Source organism: Numenius arquata, chromosome 11, assembly GCF_964106895.1.
Source record: "Numenius arquata chromosome 11, bNumArq3.hap1.1, whole genome shotgun sequence".
NCBI lineage: Eukaryota > Metazoa > Chordata > Aves > Charadriiformes > Scolopacidae > Numenius > Numenius arquata.
The window spans coordinates 18,379,009-18,395,695 of record NC_133586.1 but is presented as its reverse complement, the minus strand read 5'-3'; the positions used below and the strand labels follow the sequence as shown (position 1 = coordinate 18,395,695).

Below are 16,687 nucleotides of genomic sequence, written 5' to 3'. Positions count from 1 at the left end.
TCTCATAAGCATTTTTATTATAGAAATTTGAAAATATGCTTTAGGTCAGAGGGATATTAGCACCTTATTCTATTTCTTAAAACATGTAAATATATTATAAGCTGCATTTAAATTCTGGAACATAATCATCTCTGTGAAGGAATTAAGCTTTTCCATTAGTCCCTGAGTACAGGAACCTGCTGAGATTTTGACTGTACTGTGCACCACCAACCATCAGAGCAGTGCAGTGAGCACCGCAAAACGGCTGGCATCCTAAACACATGGAAGCGAAAACAGCAATGGTCTTTCATGAGAAGGAGAAAAGAAAAACTCTGAAAGTGAACATCCAACCAAATTTGGAGTGTAATTATGCTAGATGAATGCAGTTAGATGATAAATAAATGTCATTAATTCTGTTTAGATTTGTAGCACGTAGGAGACAAGACAACCAGCCCCTGTCTTTAGTTTAAAAATGCACAATGTTACAGAGTTCTTATTCGAAATCTGTTTTAGTTTATTACTTCTGATTTCTTTAAACAAAAATTATCTAATGGGGATTCAACTTTTTTTTTCTGTACATGAGCATCTTAAATGAGGAAAGAGTAGGCTGCCCTTTTTAACAGACATTGAGGAAGGTCATAGCTTTCCTTTATCACTTATAACTGGCACTGAAAGTGCAAGGTGAGTGAAACTGAGCAATTTTTATCACTTCTATTGTGCTGTAGTATTAAATAACTGTTAAAAAGGAGCAACAAGTGAAGTATTCACAAGGTAGCTAAGAGGGAATTAGAAATTTGTCAAACTCCTGTCAAGAAATGTAGTTCACATCAGGAGCAACCAGTTTATTAATTTTGCTGGAGTCGACAGACTTTTCTCCAGAGTGTTCTCCCCTTTCCTGAAATAAGTTTAGTGATTTAAACTCAACTCTCCAGGGGTCTCGGCACTGAAGGAGTCTGAAGTGTTGAAGTGCTACTTGTGCTATATTCAAGTCTCAAATTTTGCATGAACTTCTAGCATAAATCCTTCCCTCCCCCTATTTTCCCCTCATTCATCGAAGCTGATGAAGACGACATAATAGAATCTTAGTTCTTTTCCTCAGGAGAGCAAAGCAATGAAAAGTTGAGATTCAACCTCAGTATATTTTGAAATGAAAAAAGTTACCATGATAGGAGACTACTTGAAAAAAAAGTGTAATTCTTGCAACAGTCAGTCTCAGAAGAATACTGAAAGGCAAATGTACAAGCACATTGCAGCTAAAGTATTCAGCTGGGATAAATGAAGTAATGTGTAAGGAATCCATTTTTCTAGATCAAAAATATTACCTTATAAATACTTTGCAGAACAACTGAGCAAAGAAAATATGCTCCTTATTAAAAATATCTATGACCCTTCAATTAAACTTAAATAATCCTCAAATTATAGTAAGAACCTGATATCCAAAGTTGCTTTCATTTGATGCACAATGGGCCAAACTCATCCAAGGTGTTAAGTAGATGAAAGTCATTGGGTGAACCAAGGAATTCAGTTGGTCTAATAAACTTGCTTCATGATTTGGATGGCAGAGAAATAGCTAACTTGTGAGACAGCTGTCATTTTAAATCACATGGAAATCCACAAAACTTTGCTGAATTCTGTGTAGTCAGTGTGGAATTAGCTATTCAATCCTATAGGATGATTTGAAAAACCTCTAGGAAACATTTATTTTCTCTGTATCCATGGTGAGATCTTAGCACGTATACCTATCATAATGGGACCTCAGCACATTATTACATGAACTACTTCTGGAATGGAGGCCCCGATTTCATTTCTAAAATATATGTGGGTTACACTATGAGATGCAGCATTAAAATTCTAGTCCTCAGATACATTATACTGCTTCTCTTGCCATATCTCAGTCATCTTGATGAAGTCATGAACTGATTGTGAAAGATGCAGTGAGAAAATCCTTGCTTGGAGAGTTTTTGAATTGAGATTGCTGCGCTGAGCCCACAACCCAGTTTATAAATACGTGACTTGGAGTTACGTAACTTCTTGGTTTCTGTTTCTTTGTCTGTAAACTGCAGTGTTTGGGTTTTGAGGATATAGAAGCGCTAACTTGACGATGTGAAGTACTGCAAAAAAGCCAACCCAGTAACACCAAGGAAAACACAAAAAGTACCCACAGTGGAGTTGCCTGCTTTTTGGTGCGGGACAAATCTTAGCATTTTGGGGTTTGCCTGAATGTATTTGTCCTTTTTTTTTTTTTGGTAGTAAGTTGCTCACATCTTTGCAAACATTACAACTCTACCTATAGTCGGTCACAGAAGTTACTCAGTGAAGTGCAATCACACACGTCGATTGTAAGTTAGAGAAGGAATTGACCAAAAAAAGTGCTTGTAGCTTGCAAGCATATCACCTTGTATGATATTCCTGCTTGTTCTCAAAAGTTAACCTGGACTTTATTGTGGCTATATTTGGATCGGAGATCTCCCAGAGCAACTTGTATGTCAGAGCAAATGGGGTTGATAAATCACTTGATAGTGTCCTTCCCCCACGCCATTTCTTCCAGCTCAGCAGAGAAGCCCTATCTGTGTTGTATTAGGGGGGATTGTGCTAGTCAAAATGCCATCTTCCAGATAAAAAATGTAGCAAGTTCCAATTACTTTGTAACTTTCCTGTATCCTTTTTCATCCCAATTTTACAACCTGACTTGCTCCTTCCCACTGCCATCGGAGTTGTACATCTGAATAGTCCATGGATGCATCTGTTCCTTATTAGAAGTGACCATGGTCACAGAGCTGACCAAGCAGTAGTTGTGGTAGGATGGTAGGAAATGCTTCAGGGCATTGGAACGTGGTGCAGGCAAAACTTAGTAGCAAGGTGTTCTTTGCATTGGCATCTTGGCGATTAATAATAATCATTGTCCTCATTTTGTCCAGCAGTTAAATCTCTGTGAAGCTGAAATCTTGTTTTGATGTGGATTAAGAGCATACTTAATGATGTAATACTGGGTTTCTGTGAGGACTTCCATTTGCCAGAACCTGCCTTGCTGTATAGAACCACTACTGGCTTCGAGGGGTAAAAGGTACATTTTGCTTATTTGAAATAACTCATTTGTGAACACTCTCTCTTTTCATGGTTATTCCTGAGAACCAGGCAGTTAAGACTGACATTTGAATTGGTAATAAGTTTTTGAATTTTTTAAATGATGGCAATCTTGCTGATCTTTTTATTTCAGGAGAAGTGAACATATTTGTTGACTTGAACATATTCAAGACCAAAAGGAGGGAGAATACTTGGATGTAACCAATCAGCAGGGCATATTGCAGCATACTTACTAACCAAGTATTTTGGATGCCAGCTTTGATAGATTCTGTAAAATTTAGGGAATTGTATGTGGCATATTAATGCTATTTCAAGTAGATTCTGCCATACCTAACAGTGTGTGGTACAACATGCTGTAAGTGACTTAATGCTCAACGAGACTGGGTTCTGCGATTGGTAAATATTTGTTACTTGTATTACTGAATGCTGGAGGCCTAAATCTTAAATGAATAATTTTGTAGATGTGAACACTATATGTAAAAGCAGGTGGCCCACTGCAGTAGCAACAACCCCTAGATGTGGTTTCAGAAAACTGAGTGGTGGGTCAGTAACTCATGAATTAAGGAAATTTATTTCTTTTGGGGGGTTTCTTTTGTTGTATTTTATGAATGTATACAGCTACCAGAGTTTTATGGTCATATTTTATTTACGGGTAGCTCATGAACAGTTGGGGTTTTTTTCTGGTCATAGAAATACTGAGAGGATTTCATTGGTTGTCTCCTGTAGCATTAGTGAGGATAGAAGATAAATGGATATATTTGTAAATACAACAGGTTTTACTGAAAGGTATTATAGGGTAGAATAAGATGAAAAATAATCTACAATTATGTCTTAAAATGTATTCTAAATAGAAACCCATATTTTTCCCTTCCCTGACGTACTAATATCCATCAGATCATTTTAAATCATAATCCAGTGTATTTAACTTTGCAATATTCTTAAATAATAAATTCCTAGTTGCATGAAGAAGCAAGTGCTAGAAGTACACATTTGATAGTTGTTTGGTTTTGTTTCATTTTGTTTTTGTTTACGTATGTGAAAGAGCTTTAGCAGCCTGTGTGAAAATGAAGTCCTAGCTACCTGAAGGCAAAGAACTGGGGCATTGAGGCTTCTTTTATCTCCCATCTTGAAGGACTACCTCTAGGTGAGAATTGGTGTCATCAGAACCACTGCAGCCTTGTGGTTGCTATCGCAGCCAATATCTCAGTTCCTGGGCCTCTGAGAATTTCAGTTTTGCTCTAAGGACAGTCAGATTTCCATGCACCTGGAAAAACATCTGAAAACAGTTGGCCTGACTTAGCATACAGGAAGATAGCTCCCACTCTCAATTTTTATTTGTAGTTTGATAATTTTCTGGATTTTGTGAAAGTACCGTCAACTCTTTGAGGCCTGACTTGTGCTTTTAAATGTTAAATTGTCAGTGCTCTTGAACAAGGTGGCCTGAAAGTCTTGTATAAGAGTGGAGAGCGCGATGTTTAAGTAAAATGTTGCTTTGAAATTACCTCAAAAGTATTCTTGGGATGAGGTGCCTCTGGAAGAGCAGCCAAGTAAAATGTAATTTTATGGTTCAAACTGGAGGAGGAAAGCTGTACTCATACCTGTACAATAGTACAGACTGTGGAGTGTCCGGCACACAGACGTGCGTGCACATCCACATACCAAACTCTCTGCTTTTCCAAATGGTGCTGGTTGACTCTCCCCGGTATCAACAAGCAGGGAGTTTGCAAAAATGGTGCTATTTGCTTTATGGTTGCATCTGCTGGGATATTTTCTTTGTCCAAGATCACACTAAGTGGAAAGTAGAGGTGGAGTCAATGAATCAAATGGTAGGGAGGACTTGCTGTGAGGATTGATTCCCCTCAGGAAACTGCGCGCATTAGAGCTTCTTGCCGGCATATCTAGTGCAAGTTAAACGAATTGTTCCCATTACCATGCTGGTAGGACAGAGCCTTCAGCTGAAGGAGACTCTGCTCTTTGAATGTCACGGGGAGGAAAAAGTCTAGTGCTGCTTATGGTGGTGGTGCCTGCCATGCTTGCGGCAGTGCTCTCCTGTCACTGTTAAAGCTATGTAAAACATGGACTTGCAATAAGGCTCACGGTTTAAGTAAACATACAATACTAAGGAATTCTGTGACAACGTTTAAGAAATGTTGTTTTTCCTTACATTTTTTAGTCTATTTCAAGAACTGTTGGGGCTTGCTTGGATTTATGCAGCTTTCTACATTTGGCTGGATTCAGTGTACCTGTGTTGCTCTGTAAGACTATTTTGAAATCCGTACTTTGTGATTTGCTCAGACGATTATGTAACTAATAGTCATTAAAACAAAGCTAATTCATGGTTTTCCTATGAAGACTCCTCCTGGAAATACACTCTTACATGCAGTTCTGAACTATCTTTGACTTTAAATGTGTGAAATACAGTACAAATTTGGGACAGATATTTAGCCTGCTCTCTGGCTACGTGTTCTGTGGCAACATTTGTCCTGTAAGAACGTAATGGCTATTTAATGAAGATTCTCCATTTTGTTTCTCCTAATCTAAGTCACTGTTTATTTGTGAGGACAAAAGAAACGTTAAAGCTCCAAGGGACCTTCAGTGAAGTAGTACAAGAACGAAGAACTAGTTAAATATAATTAGCTTTACAATTAAGGGTTTTGTTTGTAATTTTCCCAGATCTGTTCAGTATTTAATCTCACATCAGAGAAAGTAAGTCAGCACTCTGTTCCGGTAGTCACGTATGATGCCAGCACTTAGGAACTATCTGTGTGTGAGTGCCACACATCAAAAGATGACTGTTCAGCATCGAACGGCTGTTAATCCAAGGTTTCCATATGGCTGGGAACAGGCTGTTTATAGGAAGATTTGAAACAAGGAGTTGCATGTGGTCAGTTGTCCAGGATATTAGAAAGAAATGGTTTGTTCAATATTAATCACAAATGAGAAGTTAGTATTTTAATTTTGGGCTAATAGTAAGTGCATATGTAATAACAACAGCATTGTTGTCACAGCCTTAAACACAGACACTTGGATCTTGAATTTGTTTCTTAAATTCTGGTTTCTTTTGGAGCAGTTTTGGTGTCAGAGGTTTGAAATCAGTTGGGGGTCTGTTAGGAATTTTTTTATTTGGGAAAAATTTAGAAAGAACAGGGAATTCTTTTAACTGAGAATTGTACAGATGGCAACTCATGATAGCAGTGTTTTCTCTCTTATGAACACTCTGTAACTTTGAAAGAATTACAGTCATTTGTATTTGCGTTTTCACAGGTGCTACTATTATTTTAAGGGGTATGGGGCAGGGGAGGCTGTCCGCTACTGAAAAATGAAGTCATAAAAGGCCTAGATGATGCAGCAAGTCACTCTCGGAATCAGGAGGCCAGTCTGAGTTGCAAGAGCTAAAAAGGTTGTCTATATCAATAAGATAAAGTCAAAACATTTTTTTTAAATCCTTGGTTTTTTAGTATGTTTGTCTCGAATACCTTGCATCCATATTTGAGTAGAAACTAAAAAAAGTTTGTTGTAGAAAATTTTCTGTAGCTAATTCTGATATAACCAGGCGATTCCAGGAGTAAGATTAAAGCAACACCTCAAAAATAAAACTCTGAATAATACTCTGGTAGAATTTAGGTATAAGAAATAGCTGTGAATCTTAGAAGAGCAAGGTTGGGTTTTTTCAGTACTGAAGCATTTATGTCAATCTTGATTCCTGGAACTTTGGTATATGCTTATGGACTTGAGAACAGAAGAAGGACCTAGACCTGGTGAAAAACCCTTGTTTTGCATGGTGGGATCTTTCCTTTTCAGTAAAAGCTGTGAACAAGTCTGGGAAAAACTGGAATATTATATTAAAAAATTATGGTCATCGTATTGAAATTGTTTTTATATTTTAAAAAAGAGCTTCCTTTTTCTTTCTTTTTTCTTTTTTTTTTTCATAATTATGGGAAGTTCCCTTGTTCTTACATGCCTAGTGGATGTTGCCCTTGATCCTTGCTACCCTAGCACATAATTTATTTCTCTTTTGAGTGAACTATAAGCATTAGTGTCCATTAGCAATTTTTGAAACAAAATACTAAAATTATTTGGAGCACTTTCAGTAATGTGCACTGATCATCATTAGCAGCTCTTCTGTCCTAGACAAGGGCACTGTTTTGTAACATCATTTTGTTTGGTTAAATTCACTGAAGTTGTATTTACAGTACTTCTGTGTATGTTATTTTTACCTTGGTCACCATAAACAATGGCCTACAAAGATCATAAAATTCCTTCAAGCTAGAGATCCTTACATACTTAAATATAAACCATTATTAAAGTTTCTAAAAGAATGAGCTATTTTCTGAATACACTCAAATCTATTATTCTGCTTTGGTAGGTTCTCTGCAAGTGCCCAAGTGTTACATATAATCTTCCACCTTAATTGCTATCTTTGTGTAGCGACAGAGTAAAGCAGCAGTGGAGTGACAGGAAGAAACACAGTAGGATCCAAGCTTGTAATACATTTTCTTTCTGATTTCACACAATATGTCAGGCAGGAGGCTTAGAGTTTAAAATTTTAACTTTTTTTTTCCCCCAAGATTTCCAAACCATCATAAAATGGGTTCCAAAGTTCCAAAACACAATGCTGGCTTGAGGGGAGGGTAGAAGACAGTAAAAAAAAAAAAAAAATATAGATAGATACACATACCCATATGAGCAAAGCATCATATACATATACCATCTACATAGATGTTCTGTCATCACGCCAGTGTTAATCACCTGATTTTGGCACAAAAAGTGAAGCGAAGGAAACATGATGGTGCTTAATGGAAGTCCTGGAGATCAGTGCAATGGACATCCATGCAAACTTCTGAGGAAGAATTTTCTTGGAGGTTTAAGAAAATTGCACTCAAGAATATCCTCCTTTGATATTTTGCAGAGTAATGTATTCTGCCAGACAGGGGACTTTTTACTTATCTTTCTGTACATCAAAGTATGTTTTCCCCTTGAAAAATGGGAAGTTGACAACTATACAACAGCAGCAGGGATCTGGGTTCACAGACTAGGCAGTGTTTCATTATGCTTCTTTATTTGGATGGGCAACTGTGAGAAATAGCTTATGATGTATAAAATATCTGAGTCTCTTTTTGTACTTGAAGACATTGTTATCTCTATTTGAAGTTGACTAGTGAAGGTCAGTCAGGCTAACCGCTTGCAAAAGAATATCCTGTCTCTGTTGGTAGATACTCTTTTCAAAGTTCATTGCATCCAGAAAGCTATTTTTGTAAATACCACCCATCATGGCAAATTACATATTGTTAGTGGGAGGGGGAAAGGGAATGGTGTATGAATTCTTTTCATTTAAAAAAAAATCGATTGTTGTTGCAAAGAGCATTGCATAGCAACAATGAAAAGTCTAAGAAGTTAATTTGTTTAAGATTTGGTGCTGATCAGGAATTGCACTGATCAGTCAAATTGCACTGCTGAAGTGATAAATTCTGTGATAACTGTAATACTGAAACTTTCACTCACTGATAACCATGGCAGTGATATATTGTGGTATTTTCATGACATTTCCTTTGCTTTACTTTGAAGTCTAGTTGGTTAAGTCAGGAAGTCTTTTTGTATTAGCAACACTGAAGTTAGGGTTGTTTCTTCCTCTATTTTTTTTATTTGTTAAATAAGAATGGAAAAGTGGCTGTTGAGGATAGTACTAATAGTGGCAAGTACTCACATGTTACTCCAATCTGTCACATTTTGAAATTAAGTCCATTGAAAAATGGGATTTTACATTAACATTTTGAAAGGAATCAGTACATTCTTTGTGCTCCACTTATTAAAAATAAATAAATAAAATAATAATAATAATAATAAAAAAAATAAATCTTTGTCTTTCAGTGGTGTATTATGTTTAGGTTTTATTATATAGTGTCTACTCAAATCTATGTCAACTGATGGTCAAGTCCCAGAAATGTTTACAAATGAGAGCAATCCCAGTTAATCATGCCTAATCTTGTGAAGAAAATTAGTGATGTATGTTGGACTTGTAGAGTTAGTTTCTCAAGAGATCCTGATGATTTCGAAAGAACTGATGAGCTGTCTGCATAAGTCTTCTAGGATACAGCTCACAGGAAAGGCATTCAAACATATACACAAGTGGGAGTTAGCACAGGCCCAAAGAAACCCAAAGATCTTGTAACTCCCTTTTTCTACATTAAGTAGTTTTCAGACTGATTTTGGTTGTTGGTGGTTTTTTTTTTTTTTTGGTCATAGTACACTTATTTCTAGGAGATTAGTCTACTTCTTGAATGTTCTGAATGGCAGAGTCACTGGCTTCCTGCATTAAAACTAAAACTGATGGCAGGAGTGTAGGAATGTGTTACATACTTAATATTTATATTTAAAGCACTAGTTATAGTGTATCCAACCTAAGTAACTCTTTGGATATGCTGGTACATTTTTTTCTCAGTTTTTCTAGTCACTTTCAGTTACTGGTGTGAAAGGGAAGGCTTCTTAAAAATTCACAACTCGCTTTATCATAAGTAAAGATTCCTGATTAACTTAAATCTAATCCTGTTGAACTCACTGGTAACACTTATCCTCGTTCCACCAGACTGCAGTTAGTCATTGCACTGTTCCTTCAAAACAAAATACTTTGGTTTCATTGCAACTACAGTGTAATTATGAAGAAGATGCAAAAAAGTCTACCTCTTAACCTGTTGTTTTAAAAGGTTGTCTAAAAATATCTGCATAAAGCAGCTAAAAGGCCTTACCAGTAATTATTATGGAAATATCTGATTGGAAAAACCCACCACTCATCTTATATTTAAAAAAAAAAAAAGGTAGAAAAATATAAGCACTAATATTTCCATCCCTGTTTCATTTATCAGGGGAAAGTAGGCCCTCAGTCAGCGAATACAGCTAAGTCTGTTTTGTGCTGTGGCAAATCCCATTGTGAAGAGGCTGTGAGTAATCAGAAGTGACAGCATAAGCACTTTCTGTTCAAAGTGATTTTACAGAAAGCATTATTTTCTGAGAAAAGTACACATATGGCTCCCATAATGCTGAAAGAGCACTGATGTATCCATTTATTAGCACTAGTGTTGGGAGAGGAAATTTTGCAAATGATATTCAGGTTTAAGACCTTTTTCTCTGCATTTCCCATTCCGTAAAACATCCTTAAAATTGTAGGAGCTGGCCAGATAGGCAAGGGTGGGCGAGTACTTCTGCCAAGAGAACGTTAGGACAGTTCGTGATGATGAAGGCTCTGTCAGGAGCTGTACATGCTGTTCAGTGGTCACACAAGAAGTCAAACGGCAGCAAAAACGCTCTTCCTTGGTGGAAGAACAAAAGTTCTAATGACAGCTGTAATTTCAAATTCAAAGGGTAAGGCAGAGCTTTGGAAGAACCTAGAGAGAGGGGGGTTTGCACTCGTACCAAAGAGTGCACAAGATATTGTTCTTGCATTTTGATGTAGATACTTCAGATCTCTCTGCTGCTTCTCGCTCTGCCCCTCTTCTTGCCCTAAGCTCTCGTTCCTACAATAACGCTCACCACCTCGACACACTCCTGTCCTGTCCACCTGGTCTGAGCCAGCTGGTAATGATTGGACTGGAATGAAAATCTGAGAAAGCTAGCTTTTACAAAATACAAATTTAAAGGATGAATTTGCCCCCTGTAGTAGCTACTTCTGTAACTAAAAAGTTTTATTTTTGTTGCATTTGTTTTTCTTTTGTTCTTATTGCTTACCCTGGCTCCACAGTTTCCTTTCCTAAGATAAGGAATGTGCAGATTTGACCAGGACCTTTCAATTTATGCCAGTACACAAACATAATCAAGTTCCAGTATTCTGATGTTTGTAAATTGCTTACCAATATCTCACATTTACAAAATTATTCGAAAGAATTGCTCAGAACTTCTTTTCCCAAAGCCTGGAGCCTCTCAGCTTTTTTGGGGGGGGAAAAGAGGTTCCAGTGCTCACACCTGTAGAACTTGGTGGCTCAAAACCAAAAGGCCAATTCAACACAAGCGCAATGAAAAAAAAAAATCCTCATGACTTTTATGTCAAACTTGATAGCTACATATTTGGTGTTGGCATTGTGGGTTTATGTATCTACCAAAAACATGAATAGTTTGAAACACGTTGGCTTTGGAAGCTAGCTCTAAATTTGCAAATAAGGTATCTATATTTTTTCTGAATTATTTAAAACCTACTGCTTCCCTGAGATGTTCCACAACAAAGCAGCCTGAAATAAATGCCTATTTTTTCCATAGTGATTTGGTTTTGGAAGAGGTAGTTAAAGCAATAGGAGGGTAGCTAAAGAAATTCAGGTCTTTCTGTGTTTCATGAATAGTAAGGCAAACAATTCCAATTCCAAAATTACATTGCAGGCCTTAATCACAAATGAAATATTTCAAATACTTGTACTGCTTCCAGTAACCTCTTTCTTTTCTCATAAAATTCCCCCCAAGGAGAGTGAAGCTTAAATACTGAGGGGTCCAAGTACAGCATCATTTATCTGCTAAAGCGGAGACAATATTGTTTGTATTCAAGCATGAATTCCAGTGACATTTAACAGAGTTAATTTTATCTTTATTTGGTATTATGAATTTTGCCTCATTCTGTTCACTCTGCTGCTTTTTTAAAATGCCTCTCAAATTTCACTGGCACCGGACCATCGTTGGTGATTGCCGCCACATGCCTGTCTAGCATAAAAACATCTTTATTACTTCAGAAAGTATATATTTAACAGCTTGGAGATATTTGCATCTGGCTTGGAATTATGGCAAGTAATACTCATATTGAGAGAGCTGTTCATTTGGTTTTAATGAGCATAAGCTACAGCTTGCAGTCAAGGAACTACTTGAACTTAATAACACAGCAAATGAATTGTTGTACTGCTCAAATCTGTTCTGTCTGGGTAGTTTGTGCGCTAGTTAATAGGAGTGTGGGAAAATTTTTAGCCATGGAAAATAAAAGGGGACTTCTATAGTGTTGTTGGTATCGTTTTAAAACAGCAGCATGTAGATGCGCATTCCAACAACAAAATTTGAGCAATACGTGTTGAGATATTTAGTGATGAGGTGCAAGGAGAGAATATACCATTAATGTCTGCATGCAAGGAAGGGAGATTCTCCCACCTCTAATGTACGAATCATTGCAATTTTCATTCCTCTTTTATAGTGGCCACTTTGTGTCTGAAATAAAATGGTTTAATGACAGAATACATGTCAAAAGAATTTTCTCGGTGGTCGCTTTGCTAACGTTGGTGTCATTTCTTCCCTACAGGTATTTCTGTAACAAAGAAGACTCATACATGTAAGTAATACCTTTTGATTTGGCCTTCTTTTACGAATGGAATTGATATAAGGCTGTGCTGTGGCGCTCAGACTATTAGGTGTCGGTCTGGTCTGAAGGCTCCGTTTTAAAAATTCTGGTGGGTTTTCTGCGGTTCCACTCCTTGCCTGAAATGTCATCTAAATGAATATACAATGAGTGTGTGTGTGCGTGCATATGTGTGTGTGCATTTGCATATGTGTTAAATCAGAGCGCAGAAAAAGAAAGTTGTGAAGAAAGGCAGAATTCCTTATTCGAGTACGTATCCCTTACAGCTAGATGGTAAGTAACATATCCAGAAAATGCAGGCAAGGGGAATGGTTATATTTTTATATGTCTGTTCTATAGGCAGTATGATTCAAGTAAAAATAAATTATGTAATTCAAAGTCTTCTGTCCCTTCCTACGCATTAATCTGTAAGGTAAATCATTCTGTGCTTGTGCTTAAGGAGGTCTTGATGAAAATGAGGAGGTTATTGTTTTGCTCTCAACACATAAACAAACAGTCCTCATAAATGGCAACCTTGGAAATGGATGTGGATGCGTGCATTTACTTATGTATACATTTATTCCAAATCTTCTTGAAAGACATCGTTATTGGGGATCAACTCTCATCTACTCTGCAGCGAGTTGAAAGCACAATTCCAAGAAAATGTTATGATTTGTATCTGAAGGAGATATCTTGAGATTCTACCAGTACTGTGGAGATTTGGAAATCCGGTAATGCAGGAATTGTACTTGTTGAGGATCAGAAAGAGGAGTAGCCTAAAGCTGAGGCTATTAGTCTCATGAAAGCCTTCTAACAGAACAGGTGGTAGGCTGCACAAAATTTGCAAAGATCTTTGCATTTTAACAGGGTTATGCATTTGAATTTTGTTCACCGCAGCTTCTAGGGTTAAAGTGGTGTCATTAATTACGTTCTTATTCCTGGTTCTAAAATATTCATGAAATGAAAAATCTGACTTGAGATTCTGAATTCTCACCATACAGAGTTACAAAATACAGTTTCTTGATTTTAGAATTTCAAACAAGACGCCGACTTTTACGAGTTTTGAAGCAAATGTTAAATGTCACAAACTTTTAGAGTATGATGGTCCTCTTCTGCTTAGGTGGGCTTGCTGCTTAATGCATTCTTAGGGTCAGATCCCCTTTGGCTGAATGCATATATGGTTTCCATTGCACTTAATGGGAGCTACAGCTCTGAGGCATCTGAGGGCAGAATTTGACCCTTAAATTTTTGGTGAATATTTGAGCTCATGCTGACTGAGATTGACAGTACAGGAGACTGAAGTCCTCTGTATATCCGCAGGCCAGGCATTGTACAGACAGCTTCCTTGCACAGCCTTGCCCATGAGCTCAACCCTGGCCTGGAGCGACCACCCTCTCTAGAGGTGGTAAGTAATTTGGTATTTATGCTAGCTCAGTCTCGGGCCTCTCTTGTATAGAGGCTAATGACTGGACATGGTGGTTTGTAACGATCCGCCTGGAAATCAGCTGAAATCACCCTATTTATTTTGTATACAGCAGTGCCATGTGCTGACCTGCTAGAAGAGCCACATCTCCAGTTCTAGTACTTGACACTTTTTGTAGGGAAGATTAAATAGTAAGCACAGACGTAAAAAGTGTAAGAAATACACTCTTAAGCCACGCCAGACTGATAAAGCGTTGTCATCATTTATATCGCAGCATATGCTGTGTTTGAGGGCTATGATGAAAAGAAGATGTATTCATCAACTGTTAGATGATTAGCTACTGTTCACCGTATATGGCCTTTAATCTAGCTAAGACAGAAATTAGGGTCCCAGCGTCTTCTACGTTGAGAGCTCTGTTTGTGCTGTTCTAGGAGAACTGTCAAAGAGTAGTTCCCCGATTTGTTAATCAGTTGTCATGCAATTGCTGAAGCATGAATAAAAAAGTTCCCTGAATAATAGGAAGATAAGCTTGCCCATTAAGAAAGGATTAAAATAGAAAGAGCAATATGCTGTAACTGGCATGATGAAAATGCAGGCTACGTTTGCTAACAAATATATATGAGTTTTCATTCAGTTTTGGTTGAAGTTCTTTTAGAATTCATTCCTGTTATGACAAATTCTTATAAAGCAGGAATTAGTGTAAATTGTGCATCTTTAGCATTTCGACATCAACCATAATAAGCATTTTTTTTCCTTATTGCCTAGAATTTTTTTTATTATTGAATAGATGAAGTAGACATCAAAATTCACAGTTTTGGAATGACTTGGAAAAAAAAAATTATATAAACACCTAAATGCAAGAATTACAACTTAAATGTGAGTTGTTGGCAACTAAAAATGACAGGGTTTTGTGTATCAAGTTGATCTAGAGTTTGCCTATGACTTTGTATCAGTATATATAGCGTATCCAAATTAAGTTGTATAGAGTAGGATTTCTGCAAAGAAATTTCAAAAAACATTCTCACAAACACTTTGTGAAGTGTATATATGTTGTTTGCACTACTGTTTAGAAATATGGATGAAGTCGTCTTATTCCAAGTTTACATTGTATGGCGTTATGAGGGTGTTGACTGACTGTAAACTAGCACTTATTTCTAATGACCTTTTGATGTAATTGGTGGAGTATAATGCCAGAAAGTTTGACACATTATGCATTTGAAACATCATATTAATTCTTTTCAGACTTCATCCTAATGGCCATTTTAATTGTGCAGGTTTTGAAATTGGTGGTGGTCTGCCTCCACCACTTTTTTCTTCCTGGTCTTATTGTTTGAGATTTTGGGTATATTTCACCTCCTTCTTGGCATTAGTCTGTGATGAAAGTGTTCTGTCAGTTGAAATGTAAGTACTGCGCTGATGACAGGTGCTTAGGTCATTTCTCAGTCAAGCGGTAGTTCAGTATTCGTATACATGCAATATAGTGCTGAAGAAACATATGTCTTCCATAATGTAACTAGCTAAATAAAACTTGAGAGATTTTCAGTTGTCTTGATACAACTGCTTTTATTCAGGTATGCTGTCTCATTAGCTACTTCTCCGCATCCTCTCTTTATCAGAGTTTGAGCAGTACAAAACCTGCTGTTTTTAAACAAGGAGTGTAATACTCTTCCAAGCAGCACTAGGGGAATAAATTTGGTCCACCCCAAAATGCAGGTTTTCCCTCAGTCAATTAAACAGGCTTTTGAAGTAAAAATTCATGCCTTCTGTCTGTCTGTAGAACTATTCTCTCTTGGGCTCCCATGGTGATTTGTTAGGTTAACCATCACTTTATATAACCTTTGGTCTAGCTAAGTCAGATGATTGAAGCCAAGTTCTTTCTCATCTTCCCTACAAAGCGGGACTTTTGGTGTTTCAGTTCTTTTTTGACTCAAGAAAGATATGACTAACACTTAGATTCTTTTCTGATAATTTAATTTGCACTAATATTTGTAATATTAGTCTCATGTTTCATGCCCCAAATATAAAAGTACTCAAAGTGAATGATGGTAACTTTGCACAGCTTCAGCCTTTTGCAAATTCAGACAGGTGTCATTGTATCAGTGATAACAAAGGTCTGAAATTCTGGCGAACGGAAAGCTGCAAAGGACCTGGCATTTAGAACCTACTGACTTGGGTTTATGTTCAACCCTGAAGTGTGTAGTATTTCATTTCCAGCATCTTAAATCTAAATGTTGCCACACTTTATGCAGTGAGTTTGATGGCCTCTACCCAGACCACTTGTGACTCAGAACTATCACACAAATAAATCACCTTAGTTTTCTCCAGGACGTTTTTATATCCTGGGCTCTACCTTTCTTAAATGAATTTGACTTGGGTGCCTATCAAAGTAAGGGGTGGTTTCCTGCGGATGCACCCAGAGGCTAATATTGTAATGAATCTGCAATGTAATGGAACCTTCTTTCTCTTGCTATTTGAATTGCAATGAACCACAGTCAGAAGATTCAAAGGAGTTTGATTACATAGCTGGAGTTCATATCTGCATAGAGGTCCAGGTACACTCAGTTATTTGCTTACCTGACATTTTTAAGATAGAAAAAAATGTATAGATTTTGCAAGCCTTCCTTTTACATTATTTTCTGTCCCTGTCTCCAGAAAGCCATGCAAGAGCCCCTACCATCTCTGGGTACGTTGTTCTGCAGCAGAAAAGAATCAGGAGCTGTAGCTCCCAATGACAAATACTTGGTGCAGAGGCAGGCACTGGTAGGGGTGCTCTTACCTGCCCTAGATTAACCCAAGAGCTATTTTGAATGCTCATTGCATTCAGTTTTCCAGTGATAATGCACCTACAGATCACTGTCAACACACAGTGTGGATGGTGACCCTTTGTGAGCTGAGTACAAAACTGT

General features: G+C 37.3%; 1 protein-coding gene across 2 annotated transcripts in view; it reads left to right on the top strand.

Annotated features, from left to right (window-relative positions):
• Positions 1-16,687, top strand: part of RORA (RAR related orphan receptor A) — a 372,795-nt gene that overhangs the window by 250,975 nt on the left and 105,133 nt on the right. For both annotated transcript variants that reach the window (XM_074156767.1, XM_074156768.1), the window contains exon 2: positions 12,323-12,352. In XM_074156767.1, the coding sequence (XP_074012868.1) occupies positions 12,323-12,352 (30 nt within the window). The remainder of the gene's footprint in view (positions 1-12,322; positions 12,353-16,687) is intronic.